Source organism: Betta splendens, chromosome 22 (genome assembly GCF_900634795.4).
Source record: "Betta splendens chromosome 22, fBetSpl5.4, whole genome shotgun sequence".
Classification (NCBI taxonomy): domain Eukaryota; kingdom Metazoa; phylum Chordata; class Actinopteri; order Anabantiformes; family Osphronemidae; genus Betta; species Betta splendens.
In genome coordinates, this window is record NC_040900.2 from 14,810,861 (window position 1) to 14,836,360 (window position 25,500).

General features: G+C 41.1%; 2 protein-coding genes across 8 annotated transcripts; both read right to left on the reverse strand.

The window, feature by feature from the left end:
- Positions 1-176: 176 nt before the first annotated feature.
- Positions 177-14,199, reverse strand: wdr35 (WD repeat domain 35). 5 transcript variants are annotated; one of them, XM_029139214.3, is made up of 28 exons: positions 13,754-14,199; positions 13,534-13,651; positions 13,170-13,244; positions 12,946-13,038; positions 12,706-12,834; positions 12,372-12,505; positions 11,844-12,009; positions 11,584-11,729; positions 11,284-11,409; positions 10,845-11,030; positions 10,636-10,671; positions 10,475-10,535; positions 9,618-9,762; positions 9,205-9,274; positions 9,065-9,118; positions 8,873-8,982; positions 8,481-8,694; positions 7,628-7,708; positions 7,231-7,367; positions 6,755-6,958; positions 6,447-6,590; positions 6,220-6,352; positions 6,003-6,113; positions 5,297-5,461; positions 1,883-2,023; positions 1,607-1,763; positions 669-909; positions 177-483 (listed from the first exon to the last, which is right to left on the reverse strand). In XM_029139214.3, exons 1-28 carry the CDS (start codon positions 13,775-13,777, stop codon positions 333-335), a joined length of 3,552 nt encoding a protein of 1,183 aa, XP_028995047.1. In that variant the 5' UTR covers positions 13,778-14,199; the 3' UTR covers positions 177-332. The 5 variants fall into 5 exon arrangements, with proteins under 5 accessions (XP_028995047.1, XP_028995046.1, XP_028995048.1 ...); XM_029139213.3 differs by having other exon boundaries at positions 6,444-6,590; XM_029139215.3 differs by lacking the exon at positions 10,636-10,671 and having other exon boundaries at positions 6,444-6,590.
- A 203-nt stretch (positions 14,200-14,402) lies between these two features.
- On the reverse strand, positions 14,403-25,462 carry LOC114848467 (matrilin-3-like). 3 transcript variants are annotated; one of them, XM_055505606.1, is made up of 9 exons: positions 24,379-25,462; positions 23,546-23,710; positions 22,569-23,249; positions 21,553-21,672; positions 17,659-17,778; positions 16,146-16,265; positions 15,767-15,892; positions 15,377-15,478; positions 14,403-15,199 (listed from the first exon to the last, which is right to left on the reverse strand). In XM_055505606.1, the coding sequence occupies exons 1-9, from the start codon at positions 24,719-24,721 to the stop codon at positions 15,147-15,149; spliced, it is 1,830 nt and encodes a 609-aa protein (XP_055361581.1). In that variant the 5' UTR covers positions 24,722-25,462; the 3' UTR covers positions 14,403-15,146. The 3 variants fall into 3 exon arrangements, 2 of the variants coding, with proteins under 2 accessions (XP_055361581.1, XP_055361582.1); XR_008693626.1 differs by lacking the exons at positions 14,403-15,199; positions 15,377-15,478 and having other exon boundaries at positions 15,864-15,892; positions 16,146-17,482; XM_055505607.1 differs by lacking the exons at positions 14,403-15,199; positions 15,377-15,478; positions 15,767-15,892 and having other exon boundaries at positions 16,125-17,482.
- Positions 25,463-25,500: the final 38 nt, after the last annotated feature.

Here is a 25,500-nt window from a genome sequence, read left to right on the forward strand (position 1 = left end):
TTACAGGTCTTGGAGGTTCACTCAAAAAGAGAGTGATTGGTGTTGGTTGGTTCATTCACTATGTTACTATTATGATGATGATGATAATTAAATGTTTCAACTTATTTCTTCTGCGGAGAAGAATAATACTCTTTTGTTGCTGTTATTCACTGTACACAAATAGTTAACAAAGGAAATATTTTATTTAAATATTTTTATTTAATGAAATTATTAAAAAGACATCCTTTCACATAAGTGTTATGTTTGATCATAAAAAGCATTTGTCTTAGCAGTAGAATGGAGCTATACTGTTTAATAGTGCATTACATTTTAAATGTTTCCTAGACTGAGATTCATGCTACAGGACTGTGACACAGTGGGCAGCAGTTATACCTGCTAATCTCCTGCTCAAGGGCACAGTGTTTGCACAAACTGCACATCCAGAACTGGTACTCCTGTATTGGCAGACCAGTCACGATGCATGTGGGTAATTTTCCTTCAACCCTAAAGACGAGAACATAAACAGAAGCTATTATTTGACACACTGTATGTTCGCTTTCTGGAAATCTAAAGCCTGAGAAAATTTCCTATTTTGAATTAATAACATGGTAATTTGACTTTACAGTCATTCAATGTAAATCAGGGGACTGGTCCTCCCATCAGTGGTGGAGGCCAGCGTTTGCCCTCACCCCTCTGATGATCTCTCCCGCTCCATCATGCGGCTGTCCTTCGGCGTGTGCTTGGTGAAGATCTTCAGGGCCAAGTCCTCATACAGCTGCCGCTGCTCAGGTTCTAAACCCTCCAAGGATTCAAGTTTGATAAAAGCCTGTGAGCATGTGCCAAACGCCCGATTGGCTGTGGCACAAATGGCAAGAAGAGAGTAGATCTCCACTGCTGGGATGATGTCTTCATACTCACGCAGGTGAAGGGCTTTAAAAGTGCAATAAACACTGTAGTTAAACTTCCACACTGCCTGGGTCAGTGTAGCAAACAAAAATGTACAGCAGATACACAACCTGGTATGTACGCACATCCTTTCAATTACTAGTTTTATCTAAGCACTTCATGAAGCTGTAATCCTATTAGTTGTTTTTTTTTTTCTTTAATTTGAAGACCACTTCCTGTCTTCCTCTTCACGGGCGTTGCAACCCTTAGCTAATCCATTGCACCTGCATCCACCTGTTACTTTATACTGTAAGCAGAAACCAACTGCCAGAGTGTCTGTTTTCTCCACGGGAGACATTTAAGCCTGCTACGTTTGTGTAACTTATTTCTAGAATTCTAGGCTAGAATTGTAGATTTTACTTTTGCTTGGTTTTGTAAAAAAAACAAAAAAAAAACAGGTGACTGCATGTTGATAGTTTAAACTTCATAGGACTCAAATGCAATAAAGTCTTAATAAAGTTAGCTTTCTTGTTTTTTTTAAGATGAGGCAATTTTGGCGAACATTTTTAATATATAAACAAAAATATTTCAAAATAAACAAAAGAGAAAGATGAAATGTAATGTTGTTGATCCAACAGCTGATCAAGCTGTTTTTCATGTCTACTTCACTACTTTCCCTGATAACTCTTGTTTCATCACACATAAAGTCATTCATAATCTTGTTGAATACTAAATTTGGCACCTGTGCGCACAGCATTTTCTGTGTATCCTTCATACAGTTGCTTCTGAGCCAGCAGAAAAAAGTGATAGGCCTCAGCTCCACGCCAAGCGTTGTCTACAATACGATTATCTGAAGAAGTTGCATCTTCCTCAAGCAACCCAGCAAGAGCAAAACTGGCCTAGATGTAACAAACAAAGGATAAAAATAAAGCAATGGGAACATTAAAGACATTAAATATAAATGAAGCTATCTGAGATGGGTTCATTGTATATGTATTTTAAGTATTCTGTATTTTACCTCAGACTTCTTTGCTTTGGATTTGCTCTGCTGTGATGCTTTCACCTGCTCGTGGTAAGTTTCAACAAGACATGCCGCCAGAACATAGAGCTTCTTCACCCGGAGGGGTTTAGTCCTTTTCTTTGCTTCATCATCTGCTATCTTACAGTAGAGATACATACACATTAAGACTCTAACAGTGGAAAATTAAAAGTAAAAAATAATCAATTTAGTGCTTTTAATTATAATTTTACATCTAGGGTTTTATATAGAAATAGTAATAACAACACTAACTAGCGTCTTATATTTACAACTTCAAGTTTCAACCTGATACAGCTCAGACATAATGTCAGCTTTTACAGGGTTCCGATACTGGAACTATTTATTATATCTATATCTATATATATATATATATATATATAAATATATATAAATAAAGCATCCAGTGTGGGTCCTTGGGCAAGACCCTTCAAGCTACCGCCTACCTCATATCATGAGAGACAATGAACCACATGAGATACCGGCTCAGACGTCGCCCGGTCTAACAAGGTCTGCGTCAGGTGTTGGGGAACCAGAGCACCTTGACGAGAAATGGGCTACTGGAACAAGAAAGAAATGGCTAAGATGCGAGAACAGAGAACTGTTGGAATGCTACTACTCAAGTAACCCTAGTCAGAGGGGTTACATGAAAAGAATATGTGGCGAATGGGAACGGAAAAACCCACATTCAAGACTGACTGCGAAGCAACTAGTAGCTCAGTGTTCCAACATCCACAAACGGCAACTGCTATCACAACTTGAGATTCACGAGATACAACACAAATGCTACGGCAAGGGGGAGCCAGGACGCCAGGTCAGAGGGGAGGTTTCACCATCTCCCCAACCGGAAATTGGGTACGAAGCCCCAATAAGCACAGATACGCTGAGCGAGGCAGCGACTGACCTGAAAGATAAGATCATGGCGACTACTGGCTAAAGAAGCTCACTGCAATCCACGAGCGCCTGGCAGCACAAATGAACCAGCTGCTAAGGGATGGGACTCACCCTGAATGGCTAACCGAAGGGCGAACGATCCTAATGAAGGATCCCTCAAAGGGTGCAGTCCCATCCAACTACCGGCCAATAACCTGCCTCTCCACAACATGGAAGCTCATGTCAGGCATCATCGCAGCTAAGATAAGTGGGCACATGGGTCAATACATGAGCGAAGCACAGAAGGGCATTAGTAAGGATACCAGAGGAGCCAAACACCAACTCCTGGTAGACAGAACAGTCGCCCAAGACTGCAGAATGCGACACACCAACCTGTGCACAGCCTGGATCGACTACAAGAAAGCCTATGACTCAATGCCACACACATGGATCACTGAATGCTTGGAGCTGTACAACATCAACAGAACTCTAAGGGCCTTCATTGCAAACTCGATGAGGTTGTGGAAAACCACCCTTGAAGCCAATGGGAAGCCACTTGCCCAAGTATCCATCAAATGTGGCATATACCAAGGAGATGCACTGTCCCCACTGCTGTTCTGCATAGGTCTGAACCCCCTCAGCCAAATAATAAACAAGACTGGCTATGGATGCCGACTCCGGAACGAGGCCACCATAAGTCACCTCCTCTACATGGATGACATCAAGCTGTACGCTAAGAATGAGCGAGACATCGACTCGCTGATCCACACCACCAGGATCTACAGCTCGGACATCGGGATGTCATTCGGGCTCGAGGAATGTGGGAGGATGGTGACAAAGAGAGGCAAGGTAATCCACACAGAAGAAGTCTCACTCCCAGAAGGAACAATAGCAGACATTGAGGACAGTTACAAGTACCTTGGAATACCACAGGCAAACGGCAACCTTGAACAGGCAACAAGGAATGCGGCAACAGCCAAATACCTCCAACGAGTAAGGCAAGTCCTAAGAAGCCAGCTCAATGGCAAGAACAAATCCCAGGCAATAAACAGCTACGCCCTGCCAGTGATCAGATACCCTGCAGGAATAATAAGGTGGCCAAAGGAAGAGATACAGACCACAGATGTTAAGACACGAAAGCTCCTCACCATGCATGGAGGGTTCCACCCCAAATCCAGCACCCTGAGACTGTACGCTAGCCGCAAGGAAGGAGGCCGAGGACTAGTGAGCGTGAGAGCCACTATCCAGGATGAAACATCCAAGATCCATAAGTACATCAAGGATAAGGCCCTGACAGATGACGTGCTAAGTGAATGTCTCAGGCAGTGGAGAACAGAGGATGAGATGCTGGAAGAGGGACCATCATGGGAGGACAAGCCCTTACACGGGATGTACCACCGGAACATAACTGAAGTGGCTGATCTCAACAAATCCTACCAATGGCTTGAAAGGGCTGGTTTGAAGGACAGCACAGAGGCACTCATCCTGGCTGCACAGGAGCAGGCCCTGAGCACCAGAGCCATAGAAGCCCAGATCTACCACACCAGACAAGACCCAAGGTGTAGACTGTGCAAAGAGGCCCCTGAGACGGTCCAGCACATAACTGCAGGGTGTAAGATGCTGGCAGGGAAAGCATACATGGAACGCCATAACCAAGTGGCTGGCATAGTATACAGGAACATCTGCGCAGAGTATGGACTGGAAACCCCAAGGTCAAAGTGGGAAACACCTCCCAAGGTGGTAGAGAACGAGCGAGCCAAGATCCTGTGGGACTTCCAGATACAGACAGACAGAATGGTAATGGCAAACCAACCAGACATTGTGGTGGTGGACAAAGAGCAGAGGAAAGCCGTAGTGGTGGATGTGGCAATACCAAGCAATGGCAACATCAGGAAAAAGGAACATGAGAAACTAGAGAAATACCAAGGGCTCAGAGAAGAACTGGAGAAGGCTTGGAAGGTGAAGGCCACAGTGGTGCCTGTGGTGATCGGAGCACTGGGGGCTGTGACCCCCAAACTGGAGGAGTGGCTACAACAGATCCCTGGAATAATATCCGACATCTCAGTCCAGAAAAGTGCAGTCCTAGGAACAGCAAGGATACTGCGCAGAACCCTCAAGCTTCCTGGCCTCTGGTAGAGGACCCGAGCTTGGAAAGTGGATGAGACCACCCGCGTGGGGTGAGAAGGGAGTTGTTATTCAGTGCCAGATGTTGTTTGTAGAATCAAAATGACTATACAGTGACTAGTTATTAAATTTTGATGACTAAAGGTCATGGTCTTCAGGACTTTACATATAACACCTTACTACCTTCTTAATGTGATGTCATAGGAAGGAATGCTCTGGAAGGACATTTCATTACAGCCACTTCCAACTGGAGTCACAAATGCACAAGTCTAAACACTAATTTTTGGAGGCATGAAACCGCAATGCAGAAATTGTAATCTAAATGAAGTGCTGACATTTTTGACTCTGCTATGGTCACTTCAGCTATTTAAACTTCATAAGCCTAAAAAGTAATTTTACCTTAAACATTAGTTTGGCTGCATCAAGAAAGTGGTGGGCTTTCCGATACAGTTCCACTGCCTCAAGAGTTTTATTCTTCTCAAGAAGATGTGAAGCATATTTGGACAGTAGTGATTTAATCTCCTTCATGTTGTGGGACCTAGCGAGTTCCACTGCCTTGTTCCACTGTGGGTAAACAAAATAAATAGTTAGCATTACATCAATAGAACCATGTTTTTGCTTAAACACATATGTGGCTCTCAGTATTCAAACACCTCTAAAATAGGCTCACTAGGAGACACTGTATGTTTCAAATATTTTGTGGAAACAGCCTGTTAATTTGATGGTCAAATACCAGAGCATTAACGCAGCTGGAGGAACTAAAATGGAGGAAGCTGTGACTACTAATTACTTCTGTTTTTAGATAAAAAGAGGGTTAATTGAAGTACAGATCTGATGTCCTGTAATGCCAGGTGTGCCTCATCATGTTTTACAAAGTATGACTTGAAGATTGAGGCTGTATTTAATCACACAATCTCAAAGCCATAGAGCCACAGAGCAGCACAGTCAGAGCAGCTTTCACACTACAGAGCTAAATATCACTTCATAAGAGGATGCGCGTGGGAGGAGACCGGGTGCCAACGTGTGGTCCAAAGCTACCAAAGTGAGGGGCACTGAGGAGTCGCTAACAAAGTCTGGCACCATAACCTTTCTGTCTGTCTCTCACCTGGTTCAGATGGACACACGTGTCAACAGCGGCTTTAGGCTGGTTGCACTTGAGGTAGGCATTCACAGCTTGTTCACACATGCCCACAGTGGCAAACATCTCCCCAGTCTCCTACAACATTAAGAAGAATATGTTATAGAGTCACAAAGATCAATCAGATCACACACATCCACAAACATACACAGCTCTAAAAGAAGTCCAGAGTCAAAGTAGTCACCTGTAAAAGTTTATGATTCTCTGGCAGGACAGTGGTCAACCTTTCAAGTCCATCATAGTCCTCTAGCATGTAACTGCATTCTGCCAGTCTCTCCTGATTTTGACCCTGAAGGTAGTACTGCACTGCATTGACCCTGAAAATAGTAAAATTTAGAAATTGTATTACACATAAACAGGGTGCTCTAAAGACATTGTTAGAAGAAAGGGTAAACTTAATTCCAATACCACTTCTGTCTGTCAGCAAAGTAATCTCCAATAGCATTGTATGCCTGCAGTAGCAGAGTATCATCACAGTTTCCAGAACCAGTTTTGAGCAGCTGAAGCACCCTGAACCAGTCTCCTAGCTTGATCCTGAGGCTTACAGCAAGGTCTCTACAGAGAAAGACATGTCAATTTTCATTCATCATTACCATCATCATGGTTTCAATTCACTGGAACAGACATTCCACAGAATACTGAACTGAAACTTCAGGCTCAAATGTTTCAAATGTAAGCATAACTTTGGCATCACTATCGAATATGCGTTATTCATGTACCTGCGATCCATATCCAGGTACATGCGCTCAGCTTCCTCAAACCTGCTGAAGTAAGCCGCCACCTCAGCCTGTTTCATGGGCTCACTCTGCAGGTTGCCCAGGCGCTTGACAAACTCAATGCCTTGGTAGTCTTTACAGTGGACAAAGGCCTGCTCCGCTGTCCTCAAATCCAGCTTCTGCAGAGCAGCCTCAGCCAGAAAACGCCTGCTCAAAACGGACAAAAGTAGATTATTAGTTATTAACACAAAGTGCCCAACTCAATAGGTAGAGCATTGGACTGGGATTTCTTTCTCTGGTGAACTGTCAATTTACAGTAGATTCACCACTAAAATTTTGTCGACCAAAGCAAGTTCTTAAAAGGTTAATGTGCTATACTACAAAAAGCGTCATCTGTGAACAAAAGCTCATTCTTAACTTCAAATTGAAAAATCTAAATGTAAAAAAAATATTCCATTCAAATTAAAGATCATTATTACCAGAGTCTTGGATGAGGATTGTCTTCGATGAACTGTGACGCGTCTTCTATCCCAACCTTTTCAATCAGTGCACGACTGTCTCTCAAGGAGCGGATTTCAAAGTTGATGAGGTTGTCTTTGTTTGGTCTCTCTGGATCCTGAAAGGAAAACGCGATTACAGAGTTTTATATTCACATGTTTCTTTCAAAGCTTAAAAAAAGAACTAGTTATGTGAAGAACCTTTCTATAAATCTGTTAAATACAGCAAACGAATCACCTTTTTAGCAGTGTAAGGTTTTATTTTAACAATAAACCTATAGAGTATAGATTAAAAAGAAGTAAAAAATCCTTTTAGGTTGTTGTTAAACTAATGCTCAGGCTTTGGGTGAATTAAGTGCTACATGGCTTTGTATTTTACCTTCATGATTTCATCAAGCAAAACAGATTTGATTTCTAGGTCCTCAAAGTTGCAGATGTATCCAGAGGTTTGAATGGGCTCCTGTTTTTGGAACATAAAATAAAAACTGAAACAGTTCCTACATGAATATTTAATATTTATAATAAGCGTGTGAGCCTGGTGTTTTTTGACACAGGTAGTTTTTAGCACTGAATAAGACACAGCACAGAGCCGGACATAAGAAGTGCAGATAACAAACCACAGAAAAGTATTTCACTGTGATAAAAAGAAAGGCGGAGACAGACAGAGACAATGGGACAAACATAAGTCTCTCCAAGGTTAAGAGGAGGAAATATGACGAAGCGTATGTAGTAATTGGCTTCACTGTGACTACAGTGAGAGACGAGGAAATACCGGTATGTTTACTGTGTATAAAAGTGTGGGAAGCGGACAGCATGATACCAAATAAGTTAAGGCGTCACTTAAAGACATTACACCCCAATCACTCTAATAAGTTCCTGAAGTTTTTCCACAAAAACGTGATGAATATTGCCAACAATCGGCAATATGAACGCTACTTCAGCAAACCGGCAGGCACTAAAAACTGAACAATACTATATAAAAGAGCGTAACAAATATTTAAAGTACATGTATTGTTTGGTGCAGTAGTTAGCGCATTACAGTCATGACGCAAAGGGCTGTGGGTTTGAATCTCACCTCTAACATGATAAGCTGAACGAATTTAGCTTTTTATCAAATTCTGAGGGGGGAGGGGGGTGCGAAATGTTTACTTCTTACTGCAGGAGGGTGTAACACAAAATAATTGAGAAGCACTGGGTTATAGATGTGTTCATTAAATTTACCAAGAACTTACCTCTGGATCTAGGTTTCTGAAGACATACATTCTAGTCTTCTCCATCATGGCAAATAGATCAGGGTTGTCATTCGCCCATTTCATGTCCCAAACATCTTTGCGCTCAAACTTGGATGGACCTCCTGCAGACACCTGATTTCCACTGTCTGTGGTGGCGCGAGCCTCTAGGTCCACTAAAGTCAGCATCCCTGTGATGTCAATTATGGCCAGACGACTACGGAAAATAATTGATATACAATATGTGATAGCACTGAAACTTATGCCATTACAAAATACTAAATATAATATAATATATAAATATAATATTAAATTTATTTTGTGCCTATTAACAATGGATAAACAGTATGTACACTATATATAGTACACTGTATTAATTACCAGTAAGCACTTACCTGGAATTGCAGTTTAAGGACATATAGTGAGCTCTGTTGTTTAAAGTGTATTTCTGGATGAGAACAACATTTGGGAGGCTGTATCTATGGATGGTGCCAGATTCACGGCCCTATAGTCACACGTAATATCAAGCATTCAATGTTTTACCTAAATTATGTTTATTTTTGGTCAAAAAAAATTAATTGACGTACCACAATCAGGGTCTTATCTGTTGCTGTTATGCAACAGATGGGATCTCGAGTTGCCTGATACAAACAGAGACCACAACTGTTTACTTGCTTATTAAAAAAAATAAATCAAATACTCGAATGCTATTTTGTGTATAACTTACTGTAAAGGCTTTTGAGAAATCTGGGCCACTGTCATTGGCTCCAGACAGAATATTGTCAATGTGATAGACCCTGGGCAGGAAGTGACAACAAATGGGCCAGTGTAAGAGAGACAGACAGAAAGACAAACACAGCTCTGACCACTCTTTACACTTGTGGTTCAGCTGCTAGGAACGCTCTGGCAGAACATTCTGTCTCGAACCTAAGTGGCATTTGTTTCAGATAAATGAATCATTTTCATTGGTACTGTCTAATACTGGAACAGGTGTCAGGTAATACTAATGGCTTAGCAATGATTACTCAATGTTCTGATGTCCCAGACATATTATATCCCCATACACCTTCTAGCTTTGTAAAATATAATATAATTTTGTTCCAGTGTACAGTTATATCAATTTCAGAAAGTAAATCTCACCTTTCTCGTCCCTCCTTTTTAATTTTGTTCACTTGATTGATCTCAAGTGCAGTTAATTTCTTGGCCACTCTGTACTGCCACAGGTAGAACGCTTCTTTAGATGCAGCAATCACATGTGTTTTAGTCATGGTGACAAACAAAGGATCTGACCAAATAAAGAAGACAAACTTTACTAAAAAAAGACTGAGCCTGAAACATGTATCATTTGCAACCAAAAAATGTGTCACTAAACGATCATGTGGCGCTTTAACAGTTGCTTGTCTTAATGTGAACTTTACCATACAACCTAGGTAACGTTTGGAAAATATATGCACTTTTATAACTGAGTATTACAACTAAATTTATATTACTATAAACAATTCCTGTAGATAAATGTCATGTCAAATGTACAAGATAAACAGAGTGTTGTGCTCATCCTTTTACCATTTACCTTTGTGAACTATCTGAAACTAATTTTGGGTATTTCAAAGCAGACTGTGTATACTATGTTTCTTAACAAATATCTGTCTGCAGCAGAAACATGAATATATGTGATTTACAGTAATGAAGACTACCCGTACACACTCTCTTCGATATAGGCTTTTGAAACCTGGTGGGTGACACAGGCTAAATGCCAACTGACGTTTTACATCTATAAATCTATACACAGTGTGATCTTTCACATTGGCTTGAAAAACTATATGGTAAATATGCCCTTTTATCCACCCACTCTTGGGCCTCAGGACATTACTGAATTCACTTTTGTATCTTCACCATGTAGAGGCCTACAGGGCAAACAGCAGGTCACCTGTTTAGTTCATGGTACACCTTCAAAGATGTGCTGATTAGTGAATGTGATCTGTACTGTATGCACTCACTAATGTCAATGTACTTTGAGTCCAGTGGAGTCCCAATTGAGTTGCACAAAATCAGGACATACTGACAAACACACAAAAAGAGTTATTATTATTCTAAAGGTCAATTTAACATTCTATATCAAAACAAAGAGTCCAGATGTTAAAAAGAATATACATGTTACCATTGCATGACTCCCTAGCTCTAACTCAGTTTGGTCCTGTGTGGTAATGAATTGAAAAACAGAGAGAAAAACTTAATTAACCTATATACCTCTCCAAGTCATCTTAAGGAAATGAGATGAGCGGATGCTGTAGATCTTTTACAACTAGTATAGCAATTAATTCATCAATATATTATACCAGGTCTTTCCTATAAGCATTGTCTTTGTACCTGAGTTTGGGTATGATCTGCTTTGCTGGACAGAATGCAGAAGTCCCCTGAGGTAGTGATGGACATCAAGCTCTTCACATATTTGACAAACTTCTCGTTGTTTTTTGTGTCCCAGAATACCACACAGTACTCCTGCCGCTCTGGCTTTGTGTAGGCATATACTACTGTGCTGCAACAGACACCCCACTGTTAAGAACGGCGTAAGAGCAAATAAGATTAAATGATACCTTGGAAAGGGTGTGTCCAAAAATTATTTAGAGGGATACAGTTTACCAGATATGCAGTCATAAAATTTACTTCATCTCTTTTGTACAAACTCTTTCCTTTCCTTAATATTCTGAGTTTTACAAATACATGTTTCTAACAAAGACTGTCTTTTATATCATGTTTCTTTAAATAAAGTAATTGCAAAAAACACAGACAAACAACATGAATTTACCTTGTAGTCTGGTCTTATGTTGGCAAAGTAGATATAAGAGTCAACAGCCAGGGCAATGCGCAGCCCTCCTCCCTCCCAGGCGATTCCTGTCAACTGCTTCCCATTAACTTTGAGAGTTCTGAGGTGCTGTTTAAAAACAAATGTGGAGAAAAGGATGAATGAAAGAATATTTTTAAGAATAGTTTCTGTAGTTTAATAGTTTGTTTTACAATTGCCACTAAGTAACACTTCCACTTCCGAACCAAAAAGACATTAGCATTGCAAGTGTCTCCAAATGGTTGTTTGTAACCAAAATCTCACCTCTCCAAACGGCGTGTAGAACTGCACAACATTGACCTCTTTCTCAACATTTGAGGCTCTGAGAGAACCTGCTACTGCCAGCACGCTTCCATAGTGATTCCACTGAATACTGACAACATTCATCAAAGTGTCAATACATACTGGGTCTGAAAAAACAGGCAGTAGTACAACTCAAAACTTATTCCTTTATTTATTCTATTAATCATTTGAGGTGTAACTACTTAACGGCTTGGAAGTATTTTTATTTTCTATTTTCTTACTTTCATCATTCTCATAGCGCATAATTTGGCATCTTCCATTGTCAAAACAGATGGCAAGACATGGACAGTGTGGCTCAACGTAACCCCGAGTTCCTGCGTACCAGTGGATACCTGCTATACTGATCGCTCCAGTAGCATTGGTGAGACAGCTGATGGACATTTGCATCTGAAAGAGATGCCAACATCTTAGATGGGGGTTAGGGTAATAAGCAGTAATTTTTCAATGTGATGGTCCCTGGTTAAAAAAATGTTAATGCTTGTCATAGACAACTGCTATCAGAAAATAGTACAACAGAGTTTTTGCATAACTCACAATTTTCACAAGCTACTGTATATAGTGGTTTGTGATTTAAATGCAACAAAAACAAAATAACTGATTAAAACTCAGTAGCATTTTAAAAATCAATTCTGTATCACAAAATTCTTGTTGCAATACATATATTCATATTTTCTTCATTCATCATTTATTTCATTAATACTAATATGAACTGATATTCCTACTTCACCATTTGACGCTTATGCACTTACAATGAAGTTTCCTTGATTGTCATAAATTTGTACTTCCCCATTGGCCATTCCAAAGAGCAGGATTTTGCTGTCTGGAGACCATGCCACATGAGCAAGCTGATTTCCTTTTAGCTCCTTCCCCCAAATTCGATTACCTATAAAAGCAAGACCTTTATAAACTGCTTAATTTCCCAGTATTTCTCTAAGGATTCTTGCTAAATCAGCACAAAAAAGGTTTAGTGATTTACAACACTGGAATGATATGTTTGAGTACAGGTATTATTATTATTATTATTATTATTATTATTATTATTATTATTATTATTATTATTATTATTATTATTATTATTATTACCATCTACAGATCCAACTATGACTGCTCCATCCTCATACACTATGCAGATTTTCTGGCCATCAGAATTCCAGCTCATGCTCCTCACTACTGACTTGTTCCTGTTATTGATCATCTCCTCATACCATGCACCTTAGGGAGGACACAAAGACACAGACTACAAACATTACTGCTAAATTATTACATTGCAATGTGATAAAAGAGCGTTAAAACTCAGTACACCTCACACTGAGCAGTAATCACCTTTGTACAGCATCCATACAATAATAAGGCCGTTCTGGTCACTTGTTGTCAGCTTTTCGTACTGTTCATTCCATGTGACCACTTGCACTGCACCTATAAGTGTAAAATTGTTATATGTCAAATATTGTTTCTTTCTCACTTAAGGTTTTTGTATTTATACTGGCTACACTTCCCTAGTGTAGCTAATTCTAATGTACTAGAATAACAATAGATTTAGAACTTACCACTGTGACCCTCAAGAGTCTGGTTCATTGACAGATTACTGGGTGCAGCTAAACCTTTAATTTTGGAGTCATCGCCTGAGTTAAACAGTAAAAGAGGGGTTTATAGATAAAAATCATTCCCAGGTTGTGGTACACTACCTATTTAAAGTGACTGGACACACTGGTATAAGTACAGAAGAAAAACAATCATTGAAAGACGTGTTACTGTTTATAGGACTTTGTCAGAGACAAGTAACAGTTATGGACAAAACTGCTACTGTCGCTGGGTGTGTGATCAATTTAATTTGATTGTAATAGTTGTTTAGAGGTTGGTGGCATAGTGTGTGTAGCAGGTTGTAAATGCCTACCGAGTTCCTGAAGTTACCTGTTTGAATCTCAAGTTTAAGTACTCGAAGAAGGCCGTCGTCTCCTCCACAGGCAATAAAGCCTTGATCTTTGTTCCAAGAAACGCATTTTAGGTGGGTATTGTTGGGGATAGCAATCTATGAGACAAAGAAAATTATAGCGAAGTTGTTAATCAGACTGCCTCTGCGTCTGAAGTACCGATAAGTAGCTGGGTATAGAAGAGGGGTCTGGGCACTCACCTTCTTGCTGAGGTAGATAAACATAGCGGTGACGGTATCGACAGAATCCTCAGTATGAATAAACTGCTTTCAGTGCAGCTAAGCTACTACTTAAAATGCGAGGCCAACACGGCAGATGTTACGATATAAATTAGACAGCTAAAGAGAGCTGAGTTATTCAACCTAACGTCTCATGTCGTCTCGTTCTACGGGCAACCGGGACATTAGCATACCGTTAGCTTAGCTAAAGGTAGATCACTGCCGAACGCGACGAGGCTGCCTAGCATAAAAAACCGTCGACATTATGTGCAGCTTTACACGTCGCTACGTTTAAAGTAAATACCATTAGCACCTATAATGTAATATAATTCGAACAAGACGTTTTATTTATGCTAAGAGACTTAAGTACTTTAGCTTCCCTTCGTCTCCCGTAGTAACCATGCACCGGAAGTGCTGGGTTTGAAGTGTCTGGTAGTTGTAGTTTTCGTTTCTTTTGCCCCTGTTCTAATCTGACACGTTACATTTATTGAGAATTCCACGACCCCATCCATTTGTCTCATGTCGCTTCCATTGTGGTTTCTACTTTTAGAGAGAAAAAACATTTAACTTTTTAACTTTTTAACTACTTGTTCTTTCTGGTCCCTTAAAAACACAATGCAAGATACGTATACATGTTTGAGTAAATTTATTTTCTATATGCAACTTTCCATTAAATATCAAACATAAGAACATACAACATACGTAAAAACCTACAAACAAGTTATTTTCTATTACATAGCAAAATATTACATACAGAACTTATATTTAAAGTTTACAAAAACCACTAGTAAGAAGTTAGCCTACTTGTTTCATTCACCATGAATATTTAATCAAAGTCTCCCAGGTTAACACGTACATTAAGATTTAGGTCCATGCTCTGCCAAGCATCTGGCAAGCATTGAAGCACCATAACTGTTTAATTTCGCTTCTTTTTAATCATACTACAAACATTGGGATAAGAACAATACTCATGTTGTGAAACAAATTAGTTTGTGTTATTTAATGCAAGGCTTTCCTCTACCAAGAAAACTACACAATAACGCTGTCTAGGAATCCACGATAAAAATATAGTACAAAACTTTATTATCTCAAAAATTCTAAAGGTTTAATTTGCTGTTTCCTGCATTTTTATTATGTTTGCCATTTTGCTCTCTGTCTCACTTAAATGATGATCCACATCATACTTCTTTTTTTCACTAAATTGCAACTAAATTGCAAAACTGCTGTGGTGGTAATGACACAGATATATTTTGAACCTATAACAGGCTGCACTACATCACAAAAAACACATTTTTTTGGTAACACTAAAAGATCTTGAGTGTTGTCTGCTGCTGCTCATCATATAGTACATGTATCCCTGCTTCCATCACCCTTGTTAATAGTGTTGTTGGTCCTCAATCAGGTTCACTTTCAATGAAAGTTCATCAAGTAAGCAAAGAGTCAAGAAAATAGAAATGTGCTGCTACGGTACAACATGAAAGGCCTACATAAAATGAAGATTCTTTAGGAGGGGTGTAACAATTTTTGAAACACATAAGACATTTCAGTTGTTCTAAGAAATTCCCTATGTATTTATAGTATTTATAGCAAGATGCACAAGGATATGTTTTCTGGTCAGCTCCTGAATGGTTGATTGCACATTTTTCTGGAACACAACCTGAGCTTCACACATGCAGGCATCCTGGTTGTTTTTACTCCTCATTTCCTCTGAAATAATGAGAAAAACAACATTAGAAACAGGTTGTGTTCTGTTTGGCAGCATCTAACTAGATTTTATTTACAGCTTAACTACATGGTTACCAGTATTCGTGTGAAATATGTGCTCATGGGAGCCATGGTTAAACAACTCTATACTAGCAAATACCAGCTCAGCTTTAATAAAAAGACTTTGTTGAGATATATAGTGCCAGCTCAGTAAGGCATAAGCCTAATTAATGCAATGTGTCAGTTAAGAGATTCAAGGTTAAGCTCATATTGGGTGACTGGTGTTCTTACTTGAGCATGACTTCTTATCTGTGTTCAATACATATCCCGCCTGACATTTGCAGGTGTGCGAGTTCCCCTGCTTGACACATATGTGCTGGCAATCATGTCCCAGGGCACACAAATCCAAGCCTGAACCTGAAAGGAAAAGCCCACAACTTAATTACTTTGTCATCTAAAATAATCACATTTGAAAAGTCATTTGTCTTCCATTTAAAAAATTAGAATCCACAAGCAAACAAGACTTTTCAATTTCTCATATTGTCCAGATACAGGCTTGGCATTTAGCTGAAACACTCCAGTTACAAGTGGCATTGTGTGGAATCTCTGAGATGCTACATGACACCGCAGAGGCCAAACATGCACAGTAAAGAATGAAACGGGTGCTTACGTGAACATGTTTTCTGGTCTGAATTCAACACATATCCCATTTGACACTTGCAGATATACGAGTCATCATTGTTGACACAAATGTGTTGGCAATTATGTCCACGGGCACAAGGATCTGAACCTGAAAGAAAGACTTCTGCATCTGACTGACTTAGTTTATGAACTGACTATGGCCATGAAAACTTCATGACTATGGCCATTTTCATGACTATGGCCATTTGCCCTATTTCCAGTTAAGCATCACAATAAACTTAAGAATTGAACTAAACAGCCAAAATTCGTTTAATCAACCACTTTTGCCACTATAATTGGTCCTGGGACAGATCCTTTAGACATAATCTAATGTAGATTTATTAACCGAACTGGTGATTTAAAGGTTCTGTAATTACAGCAATAAACAATAAATAATAAAATGAGACAAATAAATAAAGATTGATTGAGTATGACTATTTATAATACTAATCACAGCAAGTAGTTACATTCAGGACCTTTAGCCAAATAAAGCACCACTAAAACCTAAACTGTAGTTTTACATTAATTTCTCCATAAATGTATAAAAACTGTTGCATGTTCTGAATCGTCTGTTCTGACACAAATATGTTGGCAGTCGTGTCCCGAAGGACACAAATCTGAATCTGAAAAGAAACGTCCAACGCAGTCAGGTTAAACAATCCAAGGCAGTACCACCAGCATTTCAGATGCAGTGTTTGTTCACCGCAGGTGAAATTCAGTTTCTTACGTGAGCATGTTCTTTGCTCTGCGTTCAACACGTATCCTTCACGACATTTGCAATGGTGAGAATCACCACTTGCAACGCAAATATGCTGGCAATTATTCCCTTGGTCACATGTGCTCAAACCTGCAATGACACACAGCTACAGTAACATTCTCAACTAACTTCAATAAGACCACATTTCCTTCTGCAGCTAATTAAGAATCAGTGATTCCCAATTCACAGAGACAAAAACAGTGTTTACGGGAACATGTTTTCTGATCCACATTCAACATGTAGCCCGAATGACACTTACAGATGTAAGAATCATCAGTTTTTACACAACTATGCTGACAGTCATGACCGTGGGCACAAGTATAAGAACCTGGAAGAAGACAGCCACACACGTAACACTCCATTATTGACGCACTCAGGTAGTGTTCTAACAGGTCTTCCTGTTTTTTCTGGCCACGATAAACCCAAGATTTGTGGCTTTTTGTTCTTACGTGAGCATGTTTTCTCGTCCTCATTCAACACATATCCCTTGTGACATATGCAGTGATAGGAATCACCACTTTTGACACAAACATGCTGACAGTCATGTCCCTGGGAACATGTATCCGAATCTGTAAAAAGACACATCTACACGTTATGACTGACTAGAGTGAAGAAATTAGAGATGGCCTGTGCCTTTCTGTGTGTAGAACAACCCAAACCTGTTTGTTGTAATATCTGCAATATTCAGTCTTAAAATAAGTACTTCATAAAAAGTTAATAATTTTTCAAACACAGATGTTCTTACGTGAGCATGTTTTCTGGTCTGCATTTAATGTATGTCCCACTCGACATTTGCAGGTATATGAGCTGCCACTGGTGACACACACGTGCTGACAATCGTGTCCCTGCATACAAACATCTGCACCTGAAAGGAAACGCAATCTATTTAATCAACTGAAGCCTTTGTGTGTCCTTTTAGGATCCAGGTCATTTTAATTTTTACTTCATAAAGTATGGTTCCAAATCAGGGCTATTCGTTTTTATAACACTGATAAGTATAAAGTATAAGTATATATATATAAGTATGTATGTATGTATGTATGTATATACACACTCTATTCTCACCCTCCGCGGGTGGTCTCATCCACTTTCCAAGCTCGGGTCCTCTACCAGAGGCCAGGGAGCTTGAGGGTTCTGCGCAGTATCCTTGCTGTTCCTAGGACTGCACTTTTCTGGACTGAGATTTCGGATGTTTTTCCAGGGATCTGTCGTAGCCACTCCTCCAGTTTGGGGGTCACAGCCCCTAGTGCTCCGATCACCACAGGCACCACTGTGGCCTTCACCTTCAAAGCCTTCTCCAGTTCTTCTCTGAGCCCTTGGTATTTCTCTAGTTTCTCATGTTCCTTTTTCCTGATGTTGCCATCGCTTGGTATTGCCACATCCACCACTACGGCTTTCCTCTGCTCTTTATCCACCACCACAATGTCTGGTTGGTTCGCCATTACCATTCTGTCAGTCTGGATCTGGAAGTCCCACAGGATCTTGGCTCGCTCGTTCTCTACCACCTTGGGAGGTGTTTCCCACTTTGACCTTGGGGTCTCCAGTCCATACTCTGCGCAGATGTTCCTGTATACTATGCCAGCCACTTGGTTATGGCGTTCCATGTATGCTTTGCCTGCCAGCATCTTACACCCTGCAGTTATGTGCTGGACCGTCTCAGGGGCCTCTTTGCACAGTCTACACCTTGGGTCTTGTCTGGTGTGGTAGATCTGGGCCTCTATGGCTCAGGTGCTCAGGGCCTGCTCCTGTACGGCCAGGATGAGTGCCTCTGTGCTGTCCTTCAAACCAGCCCTTTCAAGCCATTGGTAGGATTTGTTGAGATCAGCCACTTCAGTTATGTTCCGGTGGTACATCCCATGCAAGGGCTTGTCCTCCCATGATGGTCCCTCTTCCAGCATCTCATCCTCTGTTCTCCACTGCCTGAGACATTCACTCAGCACGTCATCTGTCGGGGCCTTATCCTTGATGTACTTATGGATCTTGGATGTTTCATCCTGGATAGTGGCTCTCACGCTCACTAGTCCTCGGCCTCCTTCTTTGCGGCTAGCGTACAGTCTCAGGGTGCTGGATTTGGGGTGGAACCCTCCATGCATGGTGAGGAGCTTTCGTGTCTTAACATCTGTGGTCTGTATCTCTTCCTTTGGCCACCTTATTATTCCTGCAGGGTATCTGATCACTGGCAGGGCGTAGCTGTTTATTGCCTGGGATTTGTTCTTGCCATTGAGCTGGCTTCTTAGGACTTGCCTTACTCGTTGGAGGTATTTGGCTGTTGCCGCATTCCTTGTTGCCTGTTCAAGGTTGCCGTTTGCCTGTGGTATTCCAAGGTACTTGTAATTGTCCTCAATGTTTGCTATTCTTCCTTCTGGGAGTGAGACTCCTTCTGTGTGGATTACCTTGCCTCTCTTTGTCACCATCCTCCCACATTTCTCGAGTCCGAATGACATCCCGATGTCCGAGCTGTAGATCCTGGTGGTGTGGATCAGCGAGTCGATGTCTCGCTCACTCTTGGAGTACAGCTTGATGTCATCCATGTAGAGGAGGTGACTTATGGTGGCCCCGTTCCGGAGTCGGTATCCATAGCCAGTCTTGTTTATTATTTGGCTGAGGGGGTTCAGACCTATGCAGAACAGCAGTGGGGACAGTGCATCTCCTTGGTATATGCCACATTTGATGGATACTTGGGCAAGTGGCTTCCCATTGGCTTCAAGGGTGGTTCTCCACAACCTCATCGAGTTTGCAATGAAGGCCCTTAGAGTTCTGTTGATGTTGTACAGCTCCAAGCATTCAGTGATCCATGTGTGTGGCATTGAGTCATAGGCTTTCATGTAGTCGATCCAGGCTGTGCACAGGTTGGTGTGTCGCATTCTGCAGTCTTGGGCGACTGTTCTGTCTACCAGGAGTTGGTGTTTGGCTCCTCTGGTATCCTTACCAATGCCCTTCTGTGCTTCGCTCATGTATTGACTCATGTGCCCACTTATCTTAGCTGCGATGATGCCTGACATGAGCTTCCATGTTGTGGAGAGACAGGTTATTGGCCGGTAGTTGGATGGGACTGTACCCTTTGAGGGATCCTTCATTATCAGGATCGTTCGCCCTTCGGTTAGCCATTCAGGGTGAGTCCCATCCCTTAGCAGCTGGTTCATTTGTGCTGCCAGGCGCTCATGGATTGCAGTGAGCTTCTTTAGCCAGTAGGCGTGGATCATGTCAGGGCCAGGTGCTGTCCAGTTTTTCATACCTGAGACTCTATGTTGGATGTCTGCCACTGTGATAGTCACTGGATTCTGTTCAGGGAGGTTGCTGTGATCTTCCCTCAGATCCACCAGCCACTGTGCATCACTGTTGTGTGATGCCTCCCTTTCCCATATACCCTTCCAGTACTGTTCAGTTTCCAGCCTTGGTGGGTCTGCTCTGTTGTTATTACCCTGCCATTGAGAGTACACTTTCGCAGGTTGTGTTGCGAACAGCCGGTTTATTCGTCTGGCTTCGTTATCTCTGGTGTATCTCTTTAGGCGGCTGGCCAAGGCTTGTAGCCTTTGCTTGGCAGTTTTGAGTGCTTCAGGTATGGTCATCTGGCTGTACCTCTTAGGCATTGGTCTTTTCATTGCACCTCTCTGGGCCTCTGTCATTTGGCTCACTTCCCTCCGAGCTGCCTTGATTTTTGCCTCCAACCTTCGTTTCCATGGTGGGTATTGTTTCTCATGGCTCCCATGGTTGCTCTTGTAGCCAAGCACCTCTAGGATCACTGATGCTGAAGCGTATATCAGCTCATTGGTTTCTGTGATTGTTGTGGTAGGGATCGCTCTCAATGCTGCATTCACATCTTCCATGAGACTTTCTGATGGTACTTCACTTAGCCGTTGTAGTGGGGTTCGGGGTTGCCTGTTCAATCTCGCCATGATCTTATCTTTCAGGTCAGTCGCTGTCTCGCTCAGCGTATCTGTGCTTATTGGGGCTTCGTACCCAATTTCCGGTTGGGGAGATGGTGAAACCTCCCCTCTGACCTGGCGTCCTGGCTCCCCCTTGCCGTAGCATTTGTGTTGTATCTCGTCAATCTCAAGTTGTGATAGCAGTTGCCGTTTGTGGATGTTGGAACACTGAGCTACTAGTTGCTTCGCCGTCAGCCTTGAATGTGGGTTTCTCCGTTCCCATTCACCGCACATTCTTTGCATGTAGCCCCTCTGACTAGGGTTACTTGAGTAGTAGCATTCCAACAGAGCCTTGTTCTCGCATCTCAGCCATTTCTTTCTTGTTCCAGTAGCCCACTTCTCGCCAAGGTGCTCTGGTTCCCCAGCACCTGACGCAGACCTTGTTAGACCGGGCGACGTCTGAGCCGGTATCTCATGTGGTTCATTGTCTCTCATGATATGAGGTAGGCGGTAGCTTGAAGGGTCTTGCCCAAGGACCCACACTGAATGCCTATTCGCCCTAACGGGGATTCGAACCGGGAACCCCCCGCATGCAAGTCCTGTGACTTTTACCGATATATATATATATATATATATATACCTATATGCATACAAACCTACAAGATCATTACATAATCGCTTAAAAGTGTTTTACATTTTTGAACCTGACATGTTTAACTGCCAAACACAGGCATTTCGTCTTTATTTATACAGAGTAAGCCAAGTACTCTTACGTGAGCATGTCTTCTTGTCCAGGTTCAACACAAAGCCTGAGCGACACTTGCAAGTGTGGGAATTGCCATTGCTAACACAAATGTCCTGGCAATTGTGTCCCTGCGCACATGGGTCCAGACCTGCAGAGAAATACTTTAGTGTATGATTGGCTAAAGTGTACTTTGTGTAATTATTTTACATCACTGCAATACTAAAGCGTTGTAAATGTGTATTAAACAGGTTAAACTGTTTTCTACACAGTTATTTAGTTAACTTATAAGTTCCACCTCTGTGCTTCACCTAAATATGGATTAAATGGTACAAGTTTCAGGCCATGCAAAGTACAGTAAATTCATTTTCTTCTCTCTCACTCTCTCATAATAACAGCAGTTTTACGCAGTGAGTTGTTGTTGTAGCCACTGGCTAGAGATTGGTCTGAGTAAAGTACAAAGGTTTGTTAAAGGCTTGAAGCTGATCAGCATTTTAACATGATTTGTGACACCAGCAGAAAAGTATAAGACAATCATCATTGACATTTTAGTTGATGAAATAAGTTATGTGTCCTACATAACATGCAAATCTTTTTTGATAAACCAAAAGCTATTTAAAACACTAAAACCTCTGCATTTGCTTTGCAGGACAAGCAACAGTAAATGTTGGCAAAAAAACAAAATAGTGTGTCTTAATAAGTGGCTTGAGGTAATCTAGTTGGAGATGGAGCAGAAACAGAGAGTGCAAACAGCAGCACTGTCCCTGTAAAACTACAGATCAACCAGTGATCAGATGTTTGTTCTTCTTGGCTGCTTAGAGCAGTACATCAATTATTGTAATGACGAAAGTAATAATACTACAACTACATGGCAAGGGTTAGTACTTTCTATGCTGTGGGATGTCTAAACTAGTAAGTGGCAGTGAATCACTTGTCACCTTGCTCCCGTTTCTAAGACCAAAGAAGAAGACACTTTACTTTAGAATGAACATGTATGATGCTGCCCATAGAATCACAGGTAGATTTGAAAAAATGGATCTGACATACCGTTGTGTCCTTCAATGTCATTTTCATTGTTTGTTTTGTTTTTCCTGTGACCTAGTCCATAATGACCATTGACTGGGCTATCCACAGTCCCATCACCATCATTCTTACCACACAAGGTTTGCCTAAATTTGGAAATGAGCTTCTCCATGACACCATAGGTTTCTACATAGAAGACATGGTCATCATGTGGTTGGCTGGCCATGAGGCGGAGGGACATCAGATCAGCTCTGTCTACTCCCACTGCGTAGATTTCAATCCCAGATGCCCGAGCTGCTGCTGATACATCTTCCACCTTGTCCTGAGGCCTTCCATCCGTCACTATGATGGCTACTTTGGCTATCATGGGGCTGGGACGAGATCCGGCTTGGCTAGTGAATACGTTCTCCATGGCGCTCTTAATGGCAGTTCCTGTCATGGTGCCTGAAGCAAGGGGCTCAACCCGGGCGAGTGCTTGCTTCAAGGCGGTCTTGTCAAAATATGTCTTCAGGAGAAACTCGATCTTTACTGTGCTGGCATAATTGACGAGGCCGACTCGCGTGGCATCGGATCCAATGGGCAAGCTGTCCACCATGTCCTGCAAGAACTCCTTTGCCTTCTCAAACTCAGAGGGACGCACACTACGTGAACTGTCTATGATGAAGACCAGGTCTATGGGTCGACTTCTGCAGCTGGACCTTGTTGCTGTAATAAATAAATTAACATTTAAAATGGATTTTATAATGTACCTATTTATCCTATTTATTATTTGTTTGTTAATGATGGTATAATACAACAACTGAGAAAAGAAATTACTTCACAGTTGTTCCTATGGCAGACACATGCACAGACATGTGTTTGCAGCTACTTTAAAGATTAATAGCGGTTCATCGTTATACACAGTATTAGCTAAGTATATTTTGTAATGGCCATTTACATGTGCAAAGTACCTCATAAATTAAAAAAACAAACAAATGGAGTAAATGGGTTATTGGTAATACCTGCAGCAGTTCTCAGAAATGCAGGAGAGATCTTTGAGCCTTCAGGCAGTTGCCAGGCTGCAGACGGTGCAGCACTGCGTTGCAGATGTGAGGTCGGCCAGCTTTTCTTCAGAAGCTGCTGATGGTAGGGTTGATTCTGAGGAAACCTAAAATTTATGCCACCAGCTTTGATGAGGGAAAACAAAAAGGCAAAGGAATAATAAAAAACCACGAGTCAGCATATTGGTAGACGTGAACATTTTGAATAGTTTACTTAAAATAATAGCATTCATGTTATATAATATACAAAGTATATACAATACTGCACAAAGATTACACCCTGAGCATACAGCTGCTGACTCATTAACACATACTTACTTACACTAAAGTCAAAAAACAATATTAAGATGTTTTTACCGCTTGACATTTAAAAAAAAAACTTGAAGTGGTAATATGAATTCTTTGCAGAGAGCTAAGTTATTAAAATGTGCTCGATCTTTGCCAGTTGCTGTTTTAGGTGTGTGCGCGTGTATATATGTACTGTATACGTTTTTGTGTTTCTTAGTTTGAGGTTATTGAGTCATTGTCCAACGCTCATAGAATATTTCATCTGATGTCCCAAGAATCTCCACTGAAATACATTATTTATTAAAAACTTGATTATGTGATCTATTTTTACGCTTTGTACATCAATGAAAGTAAAATGCTGAAAAAATGTTTATGTTGATGCTACATTATAGTGTCAGTTTACATTTAGATGGGACAGAACGGAGAGCAGGTTTATAGTCATGCATCCTGCACTGAATGTTTTGGATTTGGATGGTTATGTGTGTAAGTCAGTGTAGGATACTAACCTCTGCTGTCATGTCCAGCTCTTTCCTGCGTCGTCCGGAAGGTGCTGGCTCCTGGTCCAACGCCCTGCTGCCGCTGCTGCTGCTGATAGTGATGATGATGATGATGCCTGTGGATTACACCGCTGTAATCATCATCATCCAGTCGGGCCTCCCGATGATCAGATGTTTGCTCAATGGACCTGGTGACTTCAAAGTGCAGAGGGACCCATGCAGGGACTGACGCAGGTGCAGGCTGGATAGTGTGGATTTGCAGTTCTTTCGAGTCAAACTGTTGAAAGGTTCCCCGAGTGCCTGACCTTAGCAACACAATGAAACCAACCAGCCCCCATATTAATGAAAGCATGTTAACAGTAAACAGGTCTCTGTCCTTCTCTGAGTCCAGACATCACCAGCCCTATTCATCCTTTTTATATGAGGTGGTGTACAGTAGACGGGGGAGGGATCCACGGCAAATCAGATCTGCACAAGTAAGATGGTTTCAGAGTAGAGAGTCATGTCACTAAGAAACTTTTATTGCATTTGTTTTTGAAATCACAATAATTGCTTGTATTTATTATTTTACTATAATTAATTTAATAACTGAGCATAGGAGCTTGGTTTGATTGCTGTAAAAACTGCGCAGGCCTAGAATTAACATAACAATGCAATGTGAAATCTCTGTTTCTTGACTACATAACTTACTCTTATTTTACATGGAACTGATGTTCAAACCTTCCTTTATGCCTTCAAACCATGAATGCTGATTCATCCCAACAGTACAGCTGATGTGTGTGCTGCCCTCTGATGGACTCTGTGTGGAAGCATTTTCTGGGGTCGCTGACCTCACGTTATTCAAAATTTAGTTCCGTCTTAGAAACCAATCTTATTTCGGGGTAATGAAGCGTCTGTTTGCTCTGTTTGTAAAAAATGATCATAATTTCATGTGACTGTGCTGGATTTTTTTTTATCAGTAATTAAAAACACCATGTCCTGTGTTTTGTTTATGTGTGAACATTTTGAGTTCTTTGCATATTTCACAGATACTGTATTCTGGTGAAAATACAAATGATCCCATTTGACTTCACATAAGGGGAAGTTAAGAGAAAGCTGCTCATCCAGGAACTTGTTCACACTGTGAAGAAA

Coding starts and splice junctions, on each gene's coding strand:
- wdr35 (XM_029139213.3), bottom strand. CDS start 13,777: ATGTTTATCTACCTCAGCAAGAAG. Junction 6,114..6,219: donor AGAATCATAAACTTTTACAG/GTGACTACTTTG, acceptor TTAATGTTGTAG/GAGACTGGGGAGATGTTTGC. Junction 910..1,606: donor AGAAAATGCTGTGCGCACAG/GTGCCAAATTTA, acceptor GCACTTTTAAAG/CCCTTCACCTGCGTGAGTAT.
- LOC114848467 (XM_055505606.1), bottom strand. CDS start 24,721: ATGCTTTCATTAATATGGGGGCTGGTTGGTTTCATTGTGTTGCTAAGG. Junction 15,893..16,145: donor AGACCAGAAAACATGTTCAC/GTAAGCACCCGT, acceptor TTTTCCTTTCAG/GTTCAGGCTTGGATTTGTGT. Junction 15,200..15,376: donor TCAGGAGCTGACCAGAAAAC/ATATCCTTGTGC, acceptor CTCTTTGCTTAC/TTGATGAACTTTCATTGAAA.